The sequence below is a fragment of the Osmerus eperlanus genome, chromosome 7 (genome assembly GCF_963692335.1).
Source record: "Osmerus eperlanus chromosome 7, fOsmEpe2.1, whole genome shotgun sequence".
Taxonomy (NCBI): domain Eukaryota; kingdom Metazoa; phylum Chordata; class Actinopteri; order Osmeriformes; family Osmeridae; genus Osmerus; species Osmerus eperlanus.
In genome coordinates this window covers 4,271,544-4,291,571 of record NC_085024.1, presented here as the reverse complement: position 1 = coordinate 4,291,571, position 20,028 = coordinate 4,271,544, and the positions used below count along the sequence as shown (strand labels likewise).

The following is a 20,028-nucleotide window of genomic DNA, read 5'->3' as shown; positions in this document are numbered from 1 at the left end:
ACCAGTGTTGCTCACTGCAACGCTGTAGCCTACGCGAGACACACTACAAAAACATCTACACAGCTGTAGGAAGTCAAACGGCGACAGAACATGTTCGGCACTCCCCTTACTTAAATCAAAAGTCTTTCAATAGTTGAAACTATCTGACTACTAACTTGAACTTCATTGCCACAGCCTAAACTTTGTCAATCTGTTCATGAAAATAATTAATTTCAGCCTAAACCGTACAACGGAACGTTAAATCGAATTCAACCAACGCAATCGCTACCAAGACGAACACAGCAGTAGTCTAGTACTGTACTGTACAGTAGTAGTAGAATTTACCGGGGCAGCTTCTCCACACAGGGCTATATCGCATTTTTCGTTGTTACTGACAATGATCGCTACCAGTGACCTTTTTATGAATGAGCGATTTTCCACTAAATAAATGTCAAGCTTATTTTGGGGGCATATTCAGTTAGCAGATGGTACTGTTTGAATCGCGATTCCATCTTCTACTGCCGGGTAACGTCGTAGAATAATCTTTAAAGGGGGTTCTTTATTCATGAATGAATGCAACGAGTAGGCTACATGCCTGAAAATATCATGAGAAGGGAAAAACTTAAAATGACGTTTAAGTCATAGAGATTAGGTCAATTTTTACACCGGTCTGCCAAATGTATTCGTTTTGATTCAACGATGAAGCTGCCTCTTGCAGGGGAAATGAGAAGACATCTATTTCATTCTACACTTAACTCGTATTTTCAGTTGTAAATGAGCAGCAAAAAAAAAAAAAATCCTTTAAATCTATTTAATCTTTATAAATAATAAGTATGCATTTTCATATAAAATATACAGAAATCAGTTGTAAAAATGTCATTCAAAAACTGACCCCTGTGCAACCGACGCAAGCAAGCACACCCTACAATTTCCCCAGAAATTGTACCCTCTCTAGTTATAACAAGCACACAGAACAGAGTGATGAACTGCTGGCAGCGGTGGATTGTCCAGGTGTGACCGGAGGAGGAACGGCCGGGAGGGCGATGCTCGGTACGGCTCAGCACTGCAAGAGAAGCCGTGTGTCCGCGAACCCCGTCTGTCTCTGGTCCATGTTAAAACTATCCGCTGTGAAATGGTCACTGCATTTAGTCATTTAGCAGACTTTCTTATCCACTTCAGAGGCGTCTGTTGGAGTTTATCCGAAGCTTTCCATCAGCGTGGCTCTTCACAAAATCTATCCACCTATTTTTCCTTTCATTATCAATAGGGAACTTAAATGGCGTTGCAGCACTGGAGTTCTTGCATCCAGGGAATATGCAGTTGCGGCTGGTGGGAGACATCCTGAAGCTAGCTAGCTAGCTGATGTAGGTTACTATAACAGTACAGCAGGAGGAGCCATTCAGTGATCTGACGTAGATAGGGCGAAATGACGTAGATAGGGCATTTTTTGGCTCCGCCCATTAAAACCTGATCTAAAAACGGAAGAGAAACTGTTCTTCGGTCTAACTCCACAATTCAGTGCGACAAAGTTTTAGCGCTTTGCACATGCTTTCAGGAACTCATTTCACACGTTTATAATGTACTTAGAAGCAAAACATGGAATTTACTTTACAGGATCTTTAAATCGGTCGCTGAATGTAAAGCTATATTTAGAAAGGAGCCAATAGCCGAGCTCCTGGCAGTAGCAGTGCACAAAGCCCCGCCCATACCTCGATCTGTGGGTGCAACGTGGGTGACAGGACTCAAACAAGGCTAGTTCTTTCCAGTTAGGAGAGATTGAACGCCTGTTATGGCAGGTGTGAGGGCAGCACTCCAAGGTGCAGGTCTACCGGTGGTGCCGTCCACATCATTAATGGTATTTGTTTTAATTTGAACTTCTTAATGCACTTTGGAGGCTAGCTAGCTAGCTAAAGTTAGCTAACATTTGTCAGGGTGACTCGGATGCTTAGGTAGTGCGATCGCTCATTACAGTACCTTAAAACCCTTCAAAGTTAATTGACGCTTGAGAAAGACAAAGCGTTATATCTTACATTTAGCAGACGCTCTTATCCAGAGCGACTTACAGTAAGTACAGGGACATTCCCCCCGAGGCAAGTAGGGTGACGTGCCTTGCCCAAGGACACAACGTCATTTGACACGGCCGGGAATCGAACTGGCAACCTTCTGATTACTAGCCCGACTCCCTCATCGCTCAGCCACCTGACTCCCATATCTTCCAAACCCTACATGCCAGAAACTAATGGCTGTGTTGTATCCCCTTAGAACATTGAAACATGTCTTTAGATGGTGGAGGAAGACCCTGGATGAGACACCCCCCACGGTAAGGGACATAGCAGGGGCGATTATAGGATCAGACCTTTAGGGGGGCTCAGCCCCCAATGAGAATGTGACATGGATACAGTGCCTTACAAAAGTGTTACACCCCCTTGCTAATAAATCACGAATTTCACTGGATAACAATTAATACATTTATTTATTATATGGCAACGACAGTACGAGCGTTCTGATTGGCCAATGGGTAGTCATGCCAGCCAGCAGCCCATGACCTCGTCTGCGGTCTGATACGGATACTTATTGCCCTCTGATGTCATCTGCGGTCTGATCCGAATACTTATGGCCCTCTGATGTCATCTGCGGTCTGATACGGATACTTATTGCTCTCTGATGTCATCTGCGGTCTGATACGGATACTTATGGCCCTCTGATTTCATCTGCGGTCTGATACGGATACTTATTGCCCTCTGACGTCATCTTCAAAATGAGCGATATCGAGGAGTTTTGCTATCCAGATGACAATCTGGCAAGCGCTAGGCAGATTGCTAGGTTTGGTTGCTCAGATTTCAGATTGGTTGCTATAGGCAACACCTGAAACACCGTGAGAAGACTTGAGAGCTGAACAAAACGACATGTTTTAAATGAAAAGAGCTAAAAATGCCATATATTAAACAACTTACTAACCTTGACCGTTCGGTCATGCCGGGAAATATCAAATTGAGGCTTCAACGTAGCCTATCGACCGAACGATAGCGAGGTTACAAAGCCGAAGTTTGATATTTCCTGGCCTGACCGAACGGTCGAGGTTAGTATGGTAGTTAATGTTATTATGCAAAATATTGAATGAATGAAAAAACTAAAAAAGTCCCTTTCTTCATGAACTACCAGCATAAAATGAAATGATAATGATGTGTCAACAATAAATAAACATTGTTTTGTCATCTGTCACTAACAGACACGTTTGCAAACTCTTACGTTAGACCACAAAAACTTATTTAAGATAATAATAATTAAATTTTTAAAATTTTGTATTATTATTTTTAGGGGTGCTGAAATGAAATTTAGGGGTGCTTGAGCACCCCTAAAAAGAGTCTAAAATCTCCACTGGGACATAGACTCTACAGTAGAGCAACAAAATCTTCTACATCATATCTTATTACTGGTTATAGTTTATACCTCTTCCTCCTCAGGTCATGGAGGATGATGAGGAGCTGCTGCTTCCTCTGTCTGGACCTCTGGTCCTGTACATGCTGTAAGTCTGTCTTGGGGTTAAGAGTTTGAGAGGGCGCGTCAATGTATCAGTAAGAACATGGGCTAGTAAATGATCTTAAAACACCGACAATGTCTATTCTGTACAAATAAAGATTTTACATAGAAGTCCTTAGATTCTCTAAACTATTCACTCCACCATCCATGTTCTTCATCCACTATCTACTGTTTGAACAATAAAACACTGGCTTAAACCTACTAGTCACCCTCATGAAGATGATGTACTTGATCCTGACTCTATATCTTCCCTGCCAGACTTTCCTCATGGCGCCTGTATGGCCAAAACAGCATCCCAAAGTCTACCTTACCCTGGCTGGGAAAAATGACATTGGAGGACCCGACCCTTTCCAGACAGGTAAACTTATATCATCAGTAAACTGAATGGGAAACTCACACTATTTGCATCTGTACTTCTTTGTCTGCCATTGGCAATACAACGAGAAGCAAAAACAATTTTCCGAATGAACAGTTTGGACATGTTAAATTCCAGAAAGTCAGGGAGACTGCTTGTTTCTTGTTGTGCAGCCTTTCTTGCTACCTAAGCTTAAAGCTGAGAAGGAGGCATCCATGAGTGAGGAGGACCTGAGAGGCTCCACAGGAGGAAGTCTTTGAGAAGGAACTACCCCTGGTGGATCTGTGGAATGCCTACAAATTTAATTGCACCAGGCGCTCTGCTGGACGACTGTAGGTAACTCAGACATATTTGTCTTGAGGACTTCTCTGATTCTTTGTCAAACATTTACATTTTACATTTAGTCATTTAGCAGACGCTCTTATCCAGATCGACTTATAGTAAGTACAGGGACATTCCACCTGAGGCAAGTAGGGTGAAGTGCCTTGCCCAAGGACACAACGTCATTTTGCACGGCCGGGAATCGAACTGGCAACTTTCAGATTACTAGCCCGCTTCCCTAACCGCTCAGCCACCTGACTCACTAACACTACATATGCACACACTCACCCTACAATGTCCTCTAGGTCTATTGGTATGTTTGGCTTAGCAATTAGGAGACTGATGTTCAGTCCCCAACATATTGCATTTATACCAAGTGATTTTTCTCTTTACAGACCCAAGAGGAGGTCTGCCAGCTAATCCGGATTGTGATGGACAACCGGACCCAGCTGTGGTGGAGAAAACATCTCCACATTGACCTCCTGAACCCTGAGGTGAGAGAATACTAAGGACAGAACAGGCCAATCACCAGAGGTCTGGTTAATCCCACAGTTCCTGGATGAAACTGAATGTTTTCCTGTGTATCTTTCTCAGGGTTAGGTGGCTGTTTCAACAATTGAACTGGAGGTCACAGGGGTGCAGGTAGGGCATTCAATATATCGCCCAGCCCTAGGTGCAGGTCAGTCAAGCACCTAATGTTCACAAGCCGACAAATGCAACTTCAGGGTTTTCAGCTTTACACTCAGACTGTGTGTCAGTTAGTTATGAATGATAGTTCTGTTTCGTCCTCCCTAGCTTCTTGGTGGTAGACAGACAAGCCACGTCATGTCCCACCATATAAATACATGGAAGGAGTTCTTGTACTTTGCGGATGGCCAGGTGCACCACACTTTCCTTGTTGAAACATATTTGGTTGACAGTCGTCACTGTTGAATGCTCTAGCAAACATCTAAAGATGTTCTGTATTTTCCAATCACTGGAGGTGGACGTGAAGACCACCTTTGAGGGTTTTGTCGAGGCAGGAAGTGAGACTTTGGTCAACAAGTTGGTCATGCTCCAACACTGTGTCCACCTTCACTGACCCCCCTCCTTGTTCTCCTTACACCGCTCCTACACCTCCCCCCTTTGAGAACACTCCTCAGGTAAATATCACTTCACTTCCATCTCCTTATACCTCTGCCAATGATCTCATTCGCCACTGAGTGAAAAGTGCCTTGAGGATGAGACCATTGAGATTGTTGCTTTTGTGTTGTAGGATTTTGAGGAGGATGTTGTGGAGGAACCAAAGGTCCAAGTGCCCCTGATGCAGTAAGTACTGTAGGAAAACCGGTTGAAAATAGTACTGCTACTCTGCTGGGTACAACATTTAAGTTTTTCATCAGTGCATCTCACTATATCAATTTATATTTTATTGATTCAGTCAGTGAAGTCAAGCAAAATGAAGCACACGTATCGGACCTCATAAACGAAGAATAAAAAACTCAACAGGAAAGTTTGCAGAAGCTAGTTTCTTTAAGCTATGGATGCGAAAAACGCAGAAAATCAAACCCGATCTGAACTTCTTTTTGACGGCAGTGTGTAAGCGTGATTTTTAACGTTTGAACATTTCGGACAGGAATTTCGGACTCAGTGTGCAAAGACTTTCCCACTGCAAATGAATCATCCAAAATGTTTGTCCTTTTCGTCATGCCACCACCTCAGCTTGTTGCAGCAGCACCGTTAGCACAGACCTCCCAGCTAACACAGTTACGTTGCCGCAACGTCATTAAATGACCAAACATACGTTGCCGCTAGGTAATCTTGTGACGTTGCCAGTCCGTGACCTCCTAGCGACGTAATCTAGGGTGACCAGACGTCCTCTTTTACCCGGACATGTCCTCTTTTCGAGACCTAAAAAATGCGTCCGGCAGGTATTCCAAAATTGTCCGGGATCTTGCCTCGTTGGATATGTGTTTCTCTGGGTCTTTCACAAACTATTAGGCCCTTACAAGTTTTGGAAAGGGTATCTCCCTTACGTTCCACCTACTTGCGCGAGCTCTGACTGTAGAGAGAACTGTCATTTTGATCAGATAGTGCGGCATGCAATACACGACCAGCACCCCCCTCCCCCCCCGAAGTGTCCTCTTTTTCGGTGTCTGAAGCTAGTTTACTTGTGAAATTACGTTTTGGTGGCAAAAAGTGCCACAGGGAACTCAGTGCTAGCCTACGTCACACCGTCAGCACACGCTAGCAACGACGCATCGATACAACGTCCATAGATGTGCTGTTGCACAGTGAGTATCGTGTTATGCCGAGGTGTACTAGAAGCACATGTACATTTAAGCAAATCAAGACTTGCATGTACAGTAAGTTATGTCACATTAGATAATGTTGTAGCGGGGTTTGCTCGTTTAAAGATAGAAATACTTAATTTATCATAAAGTCTGGGGCACCACCCTAATATTGGTTTAGGACATTAGGGAATCCTATGTTTAATATGTAATAATCAGTCTCATCTTTAGGAATGAATTCGTTCTAAGAGTAGAGCCAATCGTAACATCAGTGAACACGCACGTCAAAATATCTTTACAATGAATTTATTCAAGTAAGGTAAACAGATCTTATGAAAAGTTGGATTATGGGTTTGATATGAGAGATTGGTTTCAATGAACAGAATGAAATGGTCTAACTTAAAGAAAGGCAGAAATTGTACAGTCAGTGATTACATCCTTACAAATCATAAACAGAGCTCACGCCAATGCCATGTCGAGGAGGAAAGAGCGTTAGCCATAGTTACGTTTGATCAGGGGTTGATCAATGATGTTGAGGGCGGTTTGCGCCAAAGGTCCATTTGAAGAATCTGAAGTCACAGCGCGGCTGCGCTGGGTCATGTGACTGAGTCTGCGGGATCTCAGTGAAGTCGCATTTGGAATTGCGTTTTTGGTTCTTCTGTTGAAATGTCCAGATAGTGTCGCGATCACTATAAAGTTGAATCTCAGGAGAAGCTTGGCGACGTCCTTGGAACGCCAATCCTGATGGCGTTCATGCCATGGTCGGTTTCGCTGGAGTCTGAGATTGATGGTCATCTTAGGGCTTTATACAGTTCGAGGGAGGACCCGTCTGGGGTCAGATGTGGATTGGGGGAAGCTGGGTTCTCAACTCCCCCCTCCTTCCTTCACACCTACCAAAGGTGTGATCTGATCTCTGGCTGATCATTCGATGGTTCAAATATTGTTCTGGACATCTTGGTACAGTTACAAAATATAGTTGAATGATTGTTTTATTATGATAGCTTCGTGTAGATACCAAGAATAACGTGGTTATCTTTCAGGAAGAAGGAGTTGTTACTAGCATCAAGATTTCAGTGAACACAACATTAAAACAAAGTAACAAACATAACACAAATATCCCTCTCATAATTCTCCACCTTGTACTCTTGTGGTAAAGTCTCAAGAACTTTCCTCAAAAGTTCTGATCAAGGTATGTTCTTTGTTCAAATCGCCGCCGAAACGGATAGCAAATGGTCGCTGGAGACGTGTTGTCTAAATCAGGCCCTTTGAAGCTTGCAAGCTAGCAGGAGGGCTGATTTGGTAGATTGGGGAGGTCCCCCCCCCCATTCTATGGTTCCTTTGCATCGGCGTTTGGTGGGTAATCAGCATACTGAGGGTGTCACAAGGGCTGATTCTGATGTGATTGAATCACTCTTCAGGTGTGGCAAGATGTTGGCTCCGTGTGGTCTTGTGGACCTCACTACAATGTATTTCAACTCAAGCTTGTGTTGTGCGTCGCTGTCTTCAATGCCACAGCCTAAACTTTATGTCAAAAGAAACGTTCTAATTTCTGGTGCTTTAGCCATTTCCCCCTAAATAAATGTCAAACTTATTTATGTTTTTGGGGGCATATTTTCAGTTAGCAGATGGTACTGTTCGAATCGCGATTCCATCTGAAATACTGCCGGTGACAACCTTGTTACAATAGCTTGTTTCAAAGGGGGTTCAGCTTGTTTCAAAGGGGGTTCTTAATGAATTAATGCAAGATGTGTAGGCTAAATGCTTGAAAATATTACTAGAAGGGAAAAACTTAAGGGGACGGACCCATCTGCAACCGACGCAAGCAAGCACACCATACAATTTCCCCAGAAATTGCACCCTCTCTGGTTCTTGTATAATAGGCTACATGGTAGCCAACTTTAGGAGGACTATGTTTGTGTGATGTGTAGCCTAAAGCTAATCATAAACGAGGCAGCATTTCCATGTAACATTCAGTCATTTTATTTCAAACAAAGAGTGAATTAAAATCTTCTGCCAGTCCCCGCTACAGGTCCTGTCTGTTGGCCCTGACAATTAAGCACATAATAAAAATATATAAAATGATATCATAAAAAAATATATATTATGGGATTCTAGTTTCATAGCCATGTGAAAGGTTGGATATGGAAGCTGCAATCATGATTCATTCACCTGGCTTGTTTTGAATGGGCTGCCGGGGTGTGTTTGAGTGTCTCCTCTATGAGGAGCTCCACAGCCTTCTCTCCCAGTCCCGTCTTCCACTTCATCACAGCGTCTGGAATTAGAAGTCATGAACTTATTGTCAACACCAATTTGAACGTTGAACGCTGCGTGTAAGCCACAGTTCATGGCATCTCCAAACACCTACTACTCTCTTTCGGAACTCCAGCACCTTAAGGCACTCCTCAAGGTCTTGGAGTTCAGCCTGTGTTTGGGCCACCTGTAGGTCCATCACTGGCACATTTACATTTCACATTTAGTCATTTAGCAGACGCTCTTATCCAGAGCGACTTACAGTAGGTACAGGGACATTCCCCGAGGCAAGTAGGGTGAAGTGCCTTGCCCAAGGACACAACGTCATTTTGCAGAGCCGGGGATCAAACCAGCAACCTTCTAATTACTAGTCCGTTTCCCTAACCACTCAGCCACCTGACTCCTGTTCAGTGTGTCTGCCCTGTAGTCGCTAGTGTTTTGACAAATATGTATACCCCCACCACGATCAGAACAACTTAGGTATGCCTTACAATGAGTTGGCAAAGCTTTGAGTATTTTTTTGAGTGTCTTATATTCGCACTTGCCTGGCTGCCAGCTGTTTTTAGCTTAACATTCTGATAAAATGCCACTTCAAATATTGATAAAAATGATCGTATCACATTTTCAGCTGATTTACTGATTTCACGTTAAGCTTTAACTTCTTACCTTTCGAGCTAAATATTGTTAAAAAAAAATTGAGTTAGCTTAGCCTTTACTAGAGCCGGTAAAAAGACGCTGGCGCCAGTAAATTAGCCGTGCGCTACCCTTGTCCAAACCCGACCGCACTTCTATCCTCGTAGTAAACACTCGCCGCTGCTGTTTTTACGGGGATATTAACTTGATCCAGGGTCACCAAACTGACCATCAATGCTGTCAACATATCCGGGGACGTAGTTATGTCCTCCACAATAAGATATCACGCTTCAACATCTCCAAACTATGCGATAAAATCTCAATTTGACTGTATAACACCACCTGCTGGATGTTTTGTTGAACTCTTCTCATGTCAGTCCCTTGCAAAACCTACAAACATTTTTATCCAAAGAACACCGATGCGTACCGCATGTGTACAGAACATTGAAAACATATCATGTTAATTTAACGTTTGAAATGAAATATGAATCAATAGTCAATCATACCTTGAAAGACCTCAAACATTGAATGGGGTCAAAGATAACAGGACAGTTAGCAAAAGACAAATTTCTTTGAAATATGAACATTTATTTAAATACAAAACAGACACAATGAAAATTAATCTGGACACATAACATTTAAAATAATCCTCGTCATCCAGCTCCTCATTCCAACCCACACACATGGTGTGATACCAGTGGTATCTGATTCTGATTCGTCTGATCTGCCTTTACGTTTCAGATCTACAAAACAAACCCGGTGTCGCAACTTTTTTTTTCAGACATCAAATTTGTTTGCCTGCCCCCCTCCCTTCATCCCATCGACTACAGATCACGTCACACAGGAAAGGAGGGGGGCAGGCAAAGTTTGCTAGCCCCCATCCCTTCCTCCCCTCGACTACAGATCACGTCACACATGATCGTGTATTTTCATTGGCTAGACAAAGTAGTGTTAAGCTAGCATTGAAATACACTCATATGCTAACCCATATAGTAGCAGTACGATGACAACACAGACACAATTGTCAGAGTAAAGATCGTCGCCCAAGCGTCGCCCGAGTGTTGCCGAGTGGTCTTTCGGCCAAAGTAACTTTCCTATATTATTTAGACATGTAAACGTCCATATATGTTCATGAAATTTGACACGTAGATTGTTGCCTGGTATGCCTAAAATAATACTACTTACACTTTGCTGGCGATCGCAAAAGAAAATGCTGGCAAAAAGACCGGAAAGTGTCCAAACCCCGAACAGGGTTTGGACAATAGGAGCTTACGGCGGTCGGGATTGGACACAGTGACGTTAGGCCTACATGAGAATATGATAAATGTTTGCAGTGGACGTATTTAGGCCAGGGAATTGGCTATAAAATGTTGAGCAACATAAATAAAAATACAAGCAACGCAATCGCTAACAAGAAGAACCTTTTGACACCGACGTTGTCAATGTAGCCCAAATATTGAGGGATCCTTAGGGGTGGGAAAAGAAGAAAAATAATAATATACACTACCGTTCAAAAGTTTGGGGTCACCCAGACAATTTCGTGTTTTCCATGAAAACTCACACTTTTATTTATCAAATAACTTTCAAAATGAATAGAAAATATAGTCAAGAGATTTACAAGGTTAATTATTATTATTAGAAATAATTATTTTTATTTGAAATATAAATTTTGTTGTTCAAACTTTGCTTTCGTCAAATAATGCTCCATTTGCAGCAATTACAACATTGCAGACCTTTAGCATTCTAATTCTAATCCCTCTAATCATCCATTAGTCTTCTAAGGCAATTAGCAAACACAATGTACCATTCAAACACATACAGTAAAAGTTGCTGGAAATGGGCCTCTATACACCTATGTAGATATTTCATTAAAAACCAGACGTTTACACCTAGAATAGTCATTTACCACATTAACAATGTATAGTGTATTTCTGATTAATGTAACGTTATCTTCATTGAAAAAAACAGTGCTTTTCTTTGAAAAATAAGGACATTTTTAAGTGACCCCAAACTTTTGAACGGTAGTGTATATGTGAGAGAACAATGGTTGTGCTCGCCGAAGGCTTGAGCACACCCAATTATTGGGGGGGACGTGTTATAACGTTAATATTCATAAACTGGTTTCCACAAAGAACTCATTTGAGGCACAAGCTTCTGAAATGTTATGACCATTTTAAGAGTAAAAAAACACACAATTGTTCACTTTTTAGACATGTTACTTTTGTTATTAGTAATTAATTGGTTATTCTTTCTTAATTGGTCATATTTCACAAGTAGTTCTCAATGAGGATATATTTATGTAGAAATAATCAAAATACCTACCAAGGAACTACCTTTGTACTAAATTTGCTATTACTTACTGCTTAGTTCATCTTGGTTCCATATTAGTTAATAGTATTAAGTTCGGTATTAATGTAGTACTACCTATTACTTCCTGCATAGCTGCTCGTTAACAACAGACCGTTATTTTAAAATGTTACCCTTATTTCTTTCCAGAGCTGTATATAATGGAAATCTAGTTAGCATTTTGTTGTGTTGCAAGGACAAGTGGCTCATGGTGACAATTCCTACTGTCTAAAATGACTTAAATCATAAAGGTATCTTGGTTTTAAAGAAATATACAATTATATCAACAGAAACACCAACATCAAATCATCACCAGTGTCATAACTTATTTTACTCGCAGCCAAAAGGAAGCTATCTTACTTGTGATCCCCACATGTATGTGTTTGTTTTTCCAAGGAAATCCGCTATTAGAGAATATGAAGAACAATCAGAAGCCTAAAGGAAAGAAATACTTCAAATTTCTCAACAAATAAATAAGACATTTTAAACAAGCCAATGCAACGCAGAGTAAATATCCATGTTTTAAACTTTTGTTGTTCAAAGTCAGGTCTTAACACATAGTTTTACAGACATAAAATATTGTGCAGTTTTTGTCTGAGTGACAACTATCTGAAGCTTTCCTTCTCATATACCATATGTATTTTCACACACAAGTTACTAATTGAGAGAGTTGCTGAACCAATGGAAAGGTATGTCCTTGGTCTAACACGTGACATGGACACCGTGGATATATATAAAGGGTGCTTGACAGTAGTTTAGGTACTTTAGGTACTACAGACAATCATGAAGGTTTTCATTCTTTTGGCTCTGTTCGCTGTGGCATGTAAGTACTGAGTATCTGTCCCTGTCTATTGTTTGAGTGCATTGAGAGAATACTAATATAAAACTGTTTCTCCTTGATGAACCATCTCAATTAAGTGGTTGTAAATGTTACTTTAAATTGAGTTCTGATTCTCCATTAGTTGCCGCTCCAATTGAGGATGACAAGATTGTTGGAGGGTATGAATGCAAGAAGAACGCTCTACCTTACCAGGTGTCCCTGAGCTCTGGCTACCACTTCTGTGGAGGTTCTCTGATCTCCAGCTACTGGGTGGTGTCTGCTGCTCACTGCTACAAGTCGTAAGTGTATTCACATGTGAGGGAGACGCATGCCGTAGATTTAATTCTTTAGCTTTAAACAGTGCAAAAAACAACTGATCTAAACCCTTAACTGATCATCAAGCTTTACAAACTAACCCTTGGGTCATCTCCGCCTCTCCAGCCGCATCCAGGTGCGTCTGGGTGAGCACAACATCGCTGTCAACGAGAACACCGAGCAGTTCATCAACTCTGCCAAGGTCATCAAGCACCCCAGGTACAGCGACCGCAACCTGGACAACGACATCATGCTGATCAAGCTGAGCCAGCCAGCCACCATCAACAACTACGTGCGCTCCGTTTCCCTGCCCTCCAGCTGTGCTGGTACCGGCAGCAGCTGTCTGATCTCTGGCTGGGGCAATACCCTCAGCAGTGGCAGTGAGTAGTAACAGGAGAGCAGAACACTCAGTTGTTGTTGACTATATGTCAACAACAACTAACAATATACTATATGTTGTTGACAATATTTCAAAGTGTATATTCAAACGCATCGTGACTGTGTAGTAGACTGGCCATGCGACTATCTGGCTGCTCAACGTTGTTGTTTTGTCCATCAAAGCCAACTACCCTGACCGTCTGAGGTGTCTGGATGCCCCTATCCTGAGCGACAGCAGCTGCAGGAACGCCTACCCTGGACAGATCACCTCCAACATGTTCTGCGCTGGCTTCCTGGAGGGAGGCAAGGACTCTTGCCAGGTAAGAACTAAGTACCAGACCAAGTTATAGTAGGTTAAACATCATCTCTTATGCTAGTCTGAGGGGAAATCTCTCCACTCATCCTTCCATCTCTGCTCTGTCTGTCTCTCTCCGTCTCTCAGGGTGACTCTGGTGGCCCCGTGGTGTGTGGCGGTCGTCTGCAGGGTGTGGTGTCCTGGGGATACGGCTGTGCCCAGAGGAACAAGCCCGGTGTCTATGCCAAGGTCTGCAACTACGTCTCCTGGATCCAGAGCACCATGTCTTCCAACTAAATAATCTGGACTGCAAGAAGATTCTGCTCTAGAATAAGTAATATTTAACGATAACATTTGTTATGACAAAATAAAACTTTGTTAACCTCAATGATTACCTCTTCATGGCTTGTGTTCATTGCAACAAACAAAACATACCAGTTCTTTTGACCACTTTAAATGTCTTTACTGCTACTTCCATTTTTTGCAGAAATTCCCTTTTTTGCACACCACCTGCTTTGATATGTAGACTACTGTATACTACAGACATACCTCTGTCCAATGGTGTTTGTGAAAAACTGGATACGTGAAAAGGAAAACAAACTTGTGCTGGGCCTTTAGAAATGTACAGTATATTGTTGAACTAAGTAAATATTTCATTTTTATAAGCGATTGTAAGATATTTAAATAATTTAAATCTAGTTTGCATGTTGTGTTGCAAGGACAAATGGCTTATGGTGACACTTCCCACAGAGTATTAAAATAACTAATAGATAGATACTTTATTAATCCCGTGAGGAAATTCAGGTGTCTCTCACAGCTCTCATATTTACAATAATAACAGACGCTATGTACAGACAGTACGGTACAATACAAACAGACAATACAATAAGTTATGTACAGAGTAGATAAAATAAAATGTATATTGTAGATGTATAGTGCAAAACTGTGTATGTATTAGAGTGTATTAGATGTAATGTAAATGTAATATCATAAAGGTTTCTCGGTTTTAGTTAAATATACTATGAAACATTCTGAAACACAGTTTTCAAAACATCACCACTGTCATAACTTATTCTACTGTCAAGCTAAATGAAACTAGCCTACTTGTGATCCTCACATTTATGTGTTGCGTGTATTTCCAAGGAAATCTGCTATTGGGGCATACAAATAAAAGAACAACCACATAAGCCTAAAAGAAATAAATAATATTTATTTTCAATTTTCTCAACAAAAAAATAAGTTGTAAAAATGCCAAAGCAATGCAGAGTAAATGTTCATGTTTTGAACTTTTGCTGTTGAAAGTCAGAACCTAACACAAAGGTTTACAGACTTCAAATATTATGCAGAATATGAAGTAAGAGTCTGAACTATCTAAGGCTTTCCATCTCATATGCCATATGTCTTTTCACACACAAGTTACTAATTGAGAGAGTTGCTGAACAAATGGAAAAGTATGTCCTTGGTCTAACAGATAGGAATTGGACATTGTGGATATATAAAGGGTGCTTGACAGTAGATTAGGTACTGAGGTAACTGCAGAAAATCATGAAGGGATTCATTATTTGGGCTCTGTTCGCTGTGGCATGTAAGTATGGAGTATCTGTCCTTTTAAGTTGTTTAAAATAACTGAGAGAAAAATAATATAAACTAAGTCTGAACTGTGTTTTTCCTTGAAGAACATCTCAATAAAAAGGTTGTAATATCATTCTCCGTCAGTTGCCGCTCCAATTGAGGATGACAAGATTGTTGGAGGGTATGAATGCAAGAAGAACGCTCTACCTTACCAGGTGTCCCTGAGCTCTGGCTACCACTTCTGTGGAGGTTCTCTGATCTCCAGCTACTGGGTGGTGTCTGCTGCTCACTGCTACAAGTCGTAAGTGTATTCACATGTGAGGGAGACGCATGCCGTAGATTTAATTCTTTAGCTTTAAACAGTGCAAAAAACAACTGACCTAAAACCTTAACTGATCATCAAGCTTTACAAACTAACCCTTGGGTCATCTCCGCCTCTCCAGCCGCATCCAGGTGCGTCTGGGTGAGCACAACATCGCTGTCAACGAGAACACCGAGCAGTTCATCAACTCTGCCAAGGTCATCAAGCACCCCAGGTACAGCGACCGCAACCTGGACAACGACATCATGCTGATCAAGCTGAGCCAGCCAGCCACCATCAACAACTACGTGCGCAGCGTTTCCCTGCCCTCCAGCTGTGCTGGTACCGGCAGCAGCTGTCTGATCTCTGGCTGGGGCAATACCCTCAGCAGTGGCAGTGAGTAGTAACAGGAGAGCAGAACTCAGTTTTGTTGACTATGTCAACAAACAATATACTATATGTTGTTAACAGTATTTCAAAGTGTCAATTCAAACGCATCGTGACAGTCGCATGGCCAGTCTACTACAATCTGGCTGCTCAACATTGTTGTTTTGTCCATCAAAGCCAACTACCCTGACCGTCTGAGGTGTCTGGATGCCCCTATCCTGAGCGACAGCAGCTGCAGGAACGCCTACCCTGGACAGATCACCTCCAACATGTTCTGCGCTGGCTTCCTGGAGGGAGGCAAGGACTCTTGCCAGGTAAGAACTAAGTACCAGACCAAGTTATAGTAGGTTAAACATCATCTCTTATGCTAGTCTGAGGGGAAATCTCTCCACTCATCCTTCCATCTCTGCTCTGTCTGTCTCTCTCCGTCTCTCAGGGTGACTCTGGTGGCCCCGTGGTGTGTGGCGGTCGTCTGCAGGGTGTGGTGTCCTGGGGATACGGCTGTGCCCAGAGGAACAAGCCCGGTGTCTATGCCAAGGTCTGCAACTACGTCTCCTGGATCCAGAGCACCATGTCTTCCAACTAAATAATCTGGACTGCAAGAAGATTCTGCTCTAGAATAAGTAATATTTAACGATAACATTTGTTGTGACAAAATAAAACTTTGTTAACCTCAATGATTACCTCTTCATGGCTTGTGTTCATTGCAACAAACAAAACATACCAGTTCTTTTGACCACTTTAAATGTCTTTACTGCTACTTCCATTTTTTGCAGAAATTCCCTTTTTTGCACACCACCTGCTTTGATATGTAGACTACTGTATACTACAGACATACCTCTGTCCAATGGTGTTTGTGAAAAACTGGATACGTGAAAAGGAAAACAAACTTGTGCTGGGCCTTTAGAAATTTACAGTATATTGTTGAACTAAGTAAATATTTCATTTTTATAAGCGATTGTAAGATATTTAAATAATTTAAATCTAGTTTGCATGTTGTGTTGCAAGGACAAATGGCTTATGGTGACACTTCCCACAGAGTATTAAAATAACTAATAGATAGATACTTTATTAATCCCGTGAGGAAATTCAGGTGTCTCTCACAGCTCTCATATTTACAATAATAACAGACGCTATGTACAGACAGTACGGTACAATACAAACAGACAATACAATAAGTTATGTACAGAGTAGATAAAATAAAATGTATATTGTAGATGTATAGTGCAAAACTGTGTATGTATTAGAGTGTATTAGATGTAATGTAAATGTAATATCATAAAGGTTTCTCGGTTTTAGTTAAATATACTATGAAACATTCTGAAACACAGTTTTCAAAACATCACCACTGTCATAACTTATTCTACTGTCAAGCTAAATGAAACTAGCCTACTTGTGATCCTCACATTTATGTGTTGCGTGTATTTCCAAGGAAATCTGCTATTGGGGCATACAAATAAAAGAACAACCACATAAGCCTAAAAGAAATAAATAATATTTATTTTCAATTTTCTCAACAAAAAAATAAGTTGTAAAAATGCCAAAGCAATGCAGAGTAAATGTTCATGTTTTGAACTTTTGCTGTTGAAAGTCAGAACCTAACACAAAGGTTTACAGACTTCAAATATTATGCAGAATATGAAGTAAGAGTCTGAACTATCTAAGGCAAAATGCCAAAGCAATGCAGAGTAAATGTTCATGTTTTGAACTTTTGCTGTTGAAAGTCAGAACCTAACACAAAGGTTTACAGACTTCAAATATTATGCAGAATATGAAGTAAGAGTCTGAACTATCTAAGGCTTTCCATCTCATATGCCATATGTCTTTTCACACACAAGTTACTAATTGAGAGAGTTGCTGAACGAATGGAAAAGTATGTCCTTGGTCTAACAGATAGGAATTGGACATTGTGGATATATAAAGGGTGCTTGACAGTAGATTAGGTACTGAGGTAACTGCAGAAAATCATGAAGGGATTCATTATTTGGGCTCTGTTCGCTGTGGCATGTAAGTATGGAGTATCTGTCCTTTTAAGTTGTTTAAAATAACTGAGAGAAAAATAATATAAACTAAGTCTGAACTGTGTTTTTCCTTGAAGAACATCTCAATAAAAAGGTTGTAATATCATTCTCCGTCAGTTGCCGCTCCAATTGAGGATGACAAGATTGTTGGAGGGTATGAATGCAAGAAGAACGCTCTACCTTACCAGGTGTCCCTGAGCTCTGGCTACCACTTCTGTGGAGGTTCTCTGATCTCCAGCTACTGGGTGGTGTCTGCTGCTCACTGCTACAAGTCGTAAGTGTATTCACATGTGAGGGAGACGCATGCCGTAGATTTAATTCTTTAGCTTTAAACAGTGCAAAAAACAACTGACCTAAAACCTTAACTGATCATCAAGCTTTACAAACTAACCCTTGGGTCATCTCCGCCTCTCCAGCCGCATCCAGGTGCGTCTGGGTGAGCACAACATCGCTGTCAACGAGAACACCGAGCAGTTCATCAACTCTGCCAAGGTCATCAAGCACCCCAGGTACAGCGACCGCAACCTGGACAACGACATCATGCTGATCAAGCTGAGCCAGCCAGCCACCATCAACAACTACGTGCGCAGCGTTTCCCTGCCCTCCAGCTGTGCTGGTACCGGCAGCAGCTGTCTGATCTCTGGCTGGGGCAATACCCTCAGCAGTGGCAGTGAGTAGTAACAGGAGAGCAGAACTCAGTTTTGTTGACTATGTCAACAAACAATATACTATATGTTGTTAACAGTATTTCAAAGTGTCATTTCAAACGCATCGTGACAGTCGCATGGCCAGTCTACTACAATCTGGCTGCTCAACATTGTTGTTTTGTCCATCAAAGCCAACTACCCTGACCGTCTGAGGTGTCTGGATGCCCCTATCCTGAGCGACAGCAGCTGCAGGAACGCCTACCCTGGACAGATCACCTCCAACATGTTCTGCGCTGGCTTCCTGGAGGGAGGCAAGGACTCTTGCCAGGTAAGAACTAAGTACCAGACCAAGTTATAGTAGGTTAAACATCATCTCTTATGCTAGTCTGAGGGGAAATCTCTCCACTCATCCTTCCATCTCTGCTCTGTCTGTCTCTCTCCGTCTCTCAGGGTGACTCTGGTGGCCCCGTGGTGTGTGGCGGTCGTCTGCAGGGTGTGGTGTCCTGGGGATACGGCTGTGCCCAGAGGAACAAGCCCGGTGTCTATGCCAAGGTCTGCAACTACGTCTCCTGGATCCAGAGCACCATGTCTTCCAACTAAATAATCTGGACTGCAAGAAGCTTCTGCTCTAGAATAAGTAATATTTAACGATAACATCTGTTATGACAAAATAAAACTTTGTTAACCTCAATGATTACCTCTTCTTGGCCTGTGTTCATTGCAACAAACAAAACATTCCAGTTCTTTTGACCACTTTAAACGTCTTTACTGCTACTTCCATTTTTTGCAGAAATTCCCTTTTTGCACACCACCTGCCTTGATATGTAGACTACTGTATACTACAGACATACCTCTGTCCAATGGTGTTTGTGAAAAACAGGATACGTGAAAAGAAAAACAAACTTGTGCTGGGTCTTTAAAAATGTACAGTATATTGTTGAACTAAGTAAATATTTCATTTTTATAAGCGATTGTAAGCTATTTATATAATTTAAATCTAGTTTAACTGCTAAAATGCCCCCAAAAAATGACAAGGTCGTTGGGGGGTTAAGTAAGGGATAATGCCCGACGAGGTGTCCAGTATCACCTGATAATGGACGACGCGGAGGCGTGAACCGTCCGACGCGCAGCGGAGGCCATTATCAGGTGATATTGGACACCTCGAAGGGCATTGTCCCCGCTTATACCATGGTCACTTGCCAACTATTTTTTTTACAAACATTAATTTATGTTTTCATGCGTTTTGCAAATGAAAATCTAACGTTTTTTAACGTTAGCCAACTCTGATATTTCTAGTCCGCTCAACTCATAGAACCTAGCCTGACTTTGTCATACTCATAATTCTAGTCAGAATATGAGTCTGAGAACTCTCCGTTGGGCTGTGACTACGGGGCGTGTTTCAAACGAACCTGGAAAACAAATGCCTCTTCGCTCAATTGGATAGATCTACAACCAATCAGAGCAACGTAGTAGCCTATGTTAACTTTGACCGAATCCCGTAGGAAGGACGGCAAGAACATATTTTCCATCGACAAATGCCTTGATTGCGTTTCTCTGTTCCTCTTTCAAAATTAATGCGCTGTCGATGTCTTCTAAAA

The 20,028-nt window shown here is 41.7% G+C and overlaps 3 protein-coding genes and 1 long non-coding RNA gene across 4 annotated transcripts; all 4 read left to right on the top strand.

Moving 5' to 3' along the window:
• Window positions 1-4,141: 4,141 nt before the first annotated feature.
• Window positions 4,142-4,844, top strand: LOC134023870 (uncharacterized). Its single transcript, XR_009930803.1, has 3 exons — window positions 4,142-4,210; window positions 4,591-4,689; window positions 4,790-4,844. It is a non-coding gene; the product is annotated as an uncharacterized LOC134023870 (long non-coding RNA).
• A 7,540-nt stretch (window positions 4,845-12,384) lies between these two features.
• LOC134024144 (trypsin-3-like) lies at window positions 12,385-13,890 on the top strand. The gene is made up of 5 exons (XM_062466609.1): window positions 12,385-12,517; window positions 12,657-12,813; window positions 12,956-13,209; window positions 13,391-13,527; window positions 13,650-13,890. The coding sequence occupies exons 1-5, from the start codon at window positions 12,478-12,480 to the stop codon at window positions 13,797-13,799; spliced, it is 738 nt and encodes a 245-aa protein (XP_062322593.1). The 5' UTR covers window positions 12,385-12,477; the 3' UTR covers window positions 13,800-13,890.
• Window positions 13,891-14,929: 1,039 nt separating this feature from the next.
• Window positions 14,930-16,445, top strand: LOC134024143 (trypsin-3-like). The gene is made up of 5 exons (XM_062466608.1): window positions 14,930-15,087; window positions 15,219-15,375; window positions 15,518-15,771; window positions 15,940-16,076; window positions 16,199-16,445. The coding sequence occupies exons 1-5, from the start codon at window positions 15,048-15,050 to the stop codon at window positions 16,346-16,348; spliced, it is 738 nt and encodes a 245-aa protein (XP_062322592.1). The 5' UTR covers window positions 14,930-15,047; the 3' UTR covers window positions 16,349-16,445.
• A 1,166-nt stretch (window positions 16,446-17,611) lies between these two features.
• Window positions 17,612-19,121, top strand: LOC134024142 (trypsin-3-like). The gene is made up of 5 exons (XM_062466607.1): window positions 17,612-17,769; window positions 17,901-18,057; window positions 18,200-18,453; window positions 18,622-18,758; window positions 18,881-19,121. The coding sequence occupies exons 1-5, from the start codon at window positions 17,730-17,732 to the stop codon at window positions 19,028-19,030; spliced, it is 738 nt and encodes a 245-aa protein (XP_062322591.1). The 5' UTR covers window positions 17,612-17,729; the 3' UTR covers window positions 19,031-19,121.
• Window positions 19,122-20,028: the final 907 nt, after the last annotated feature.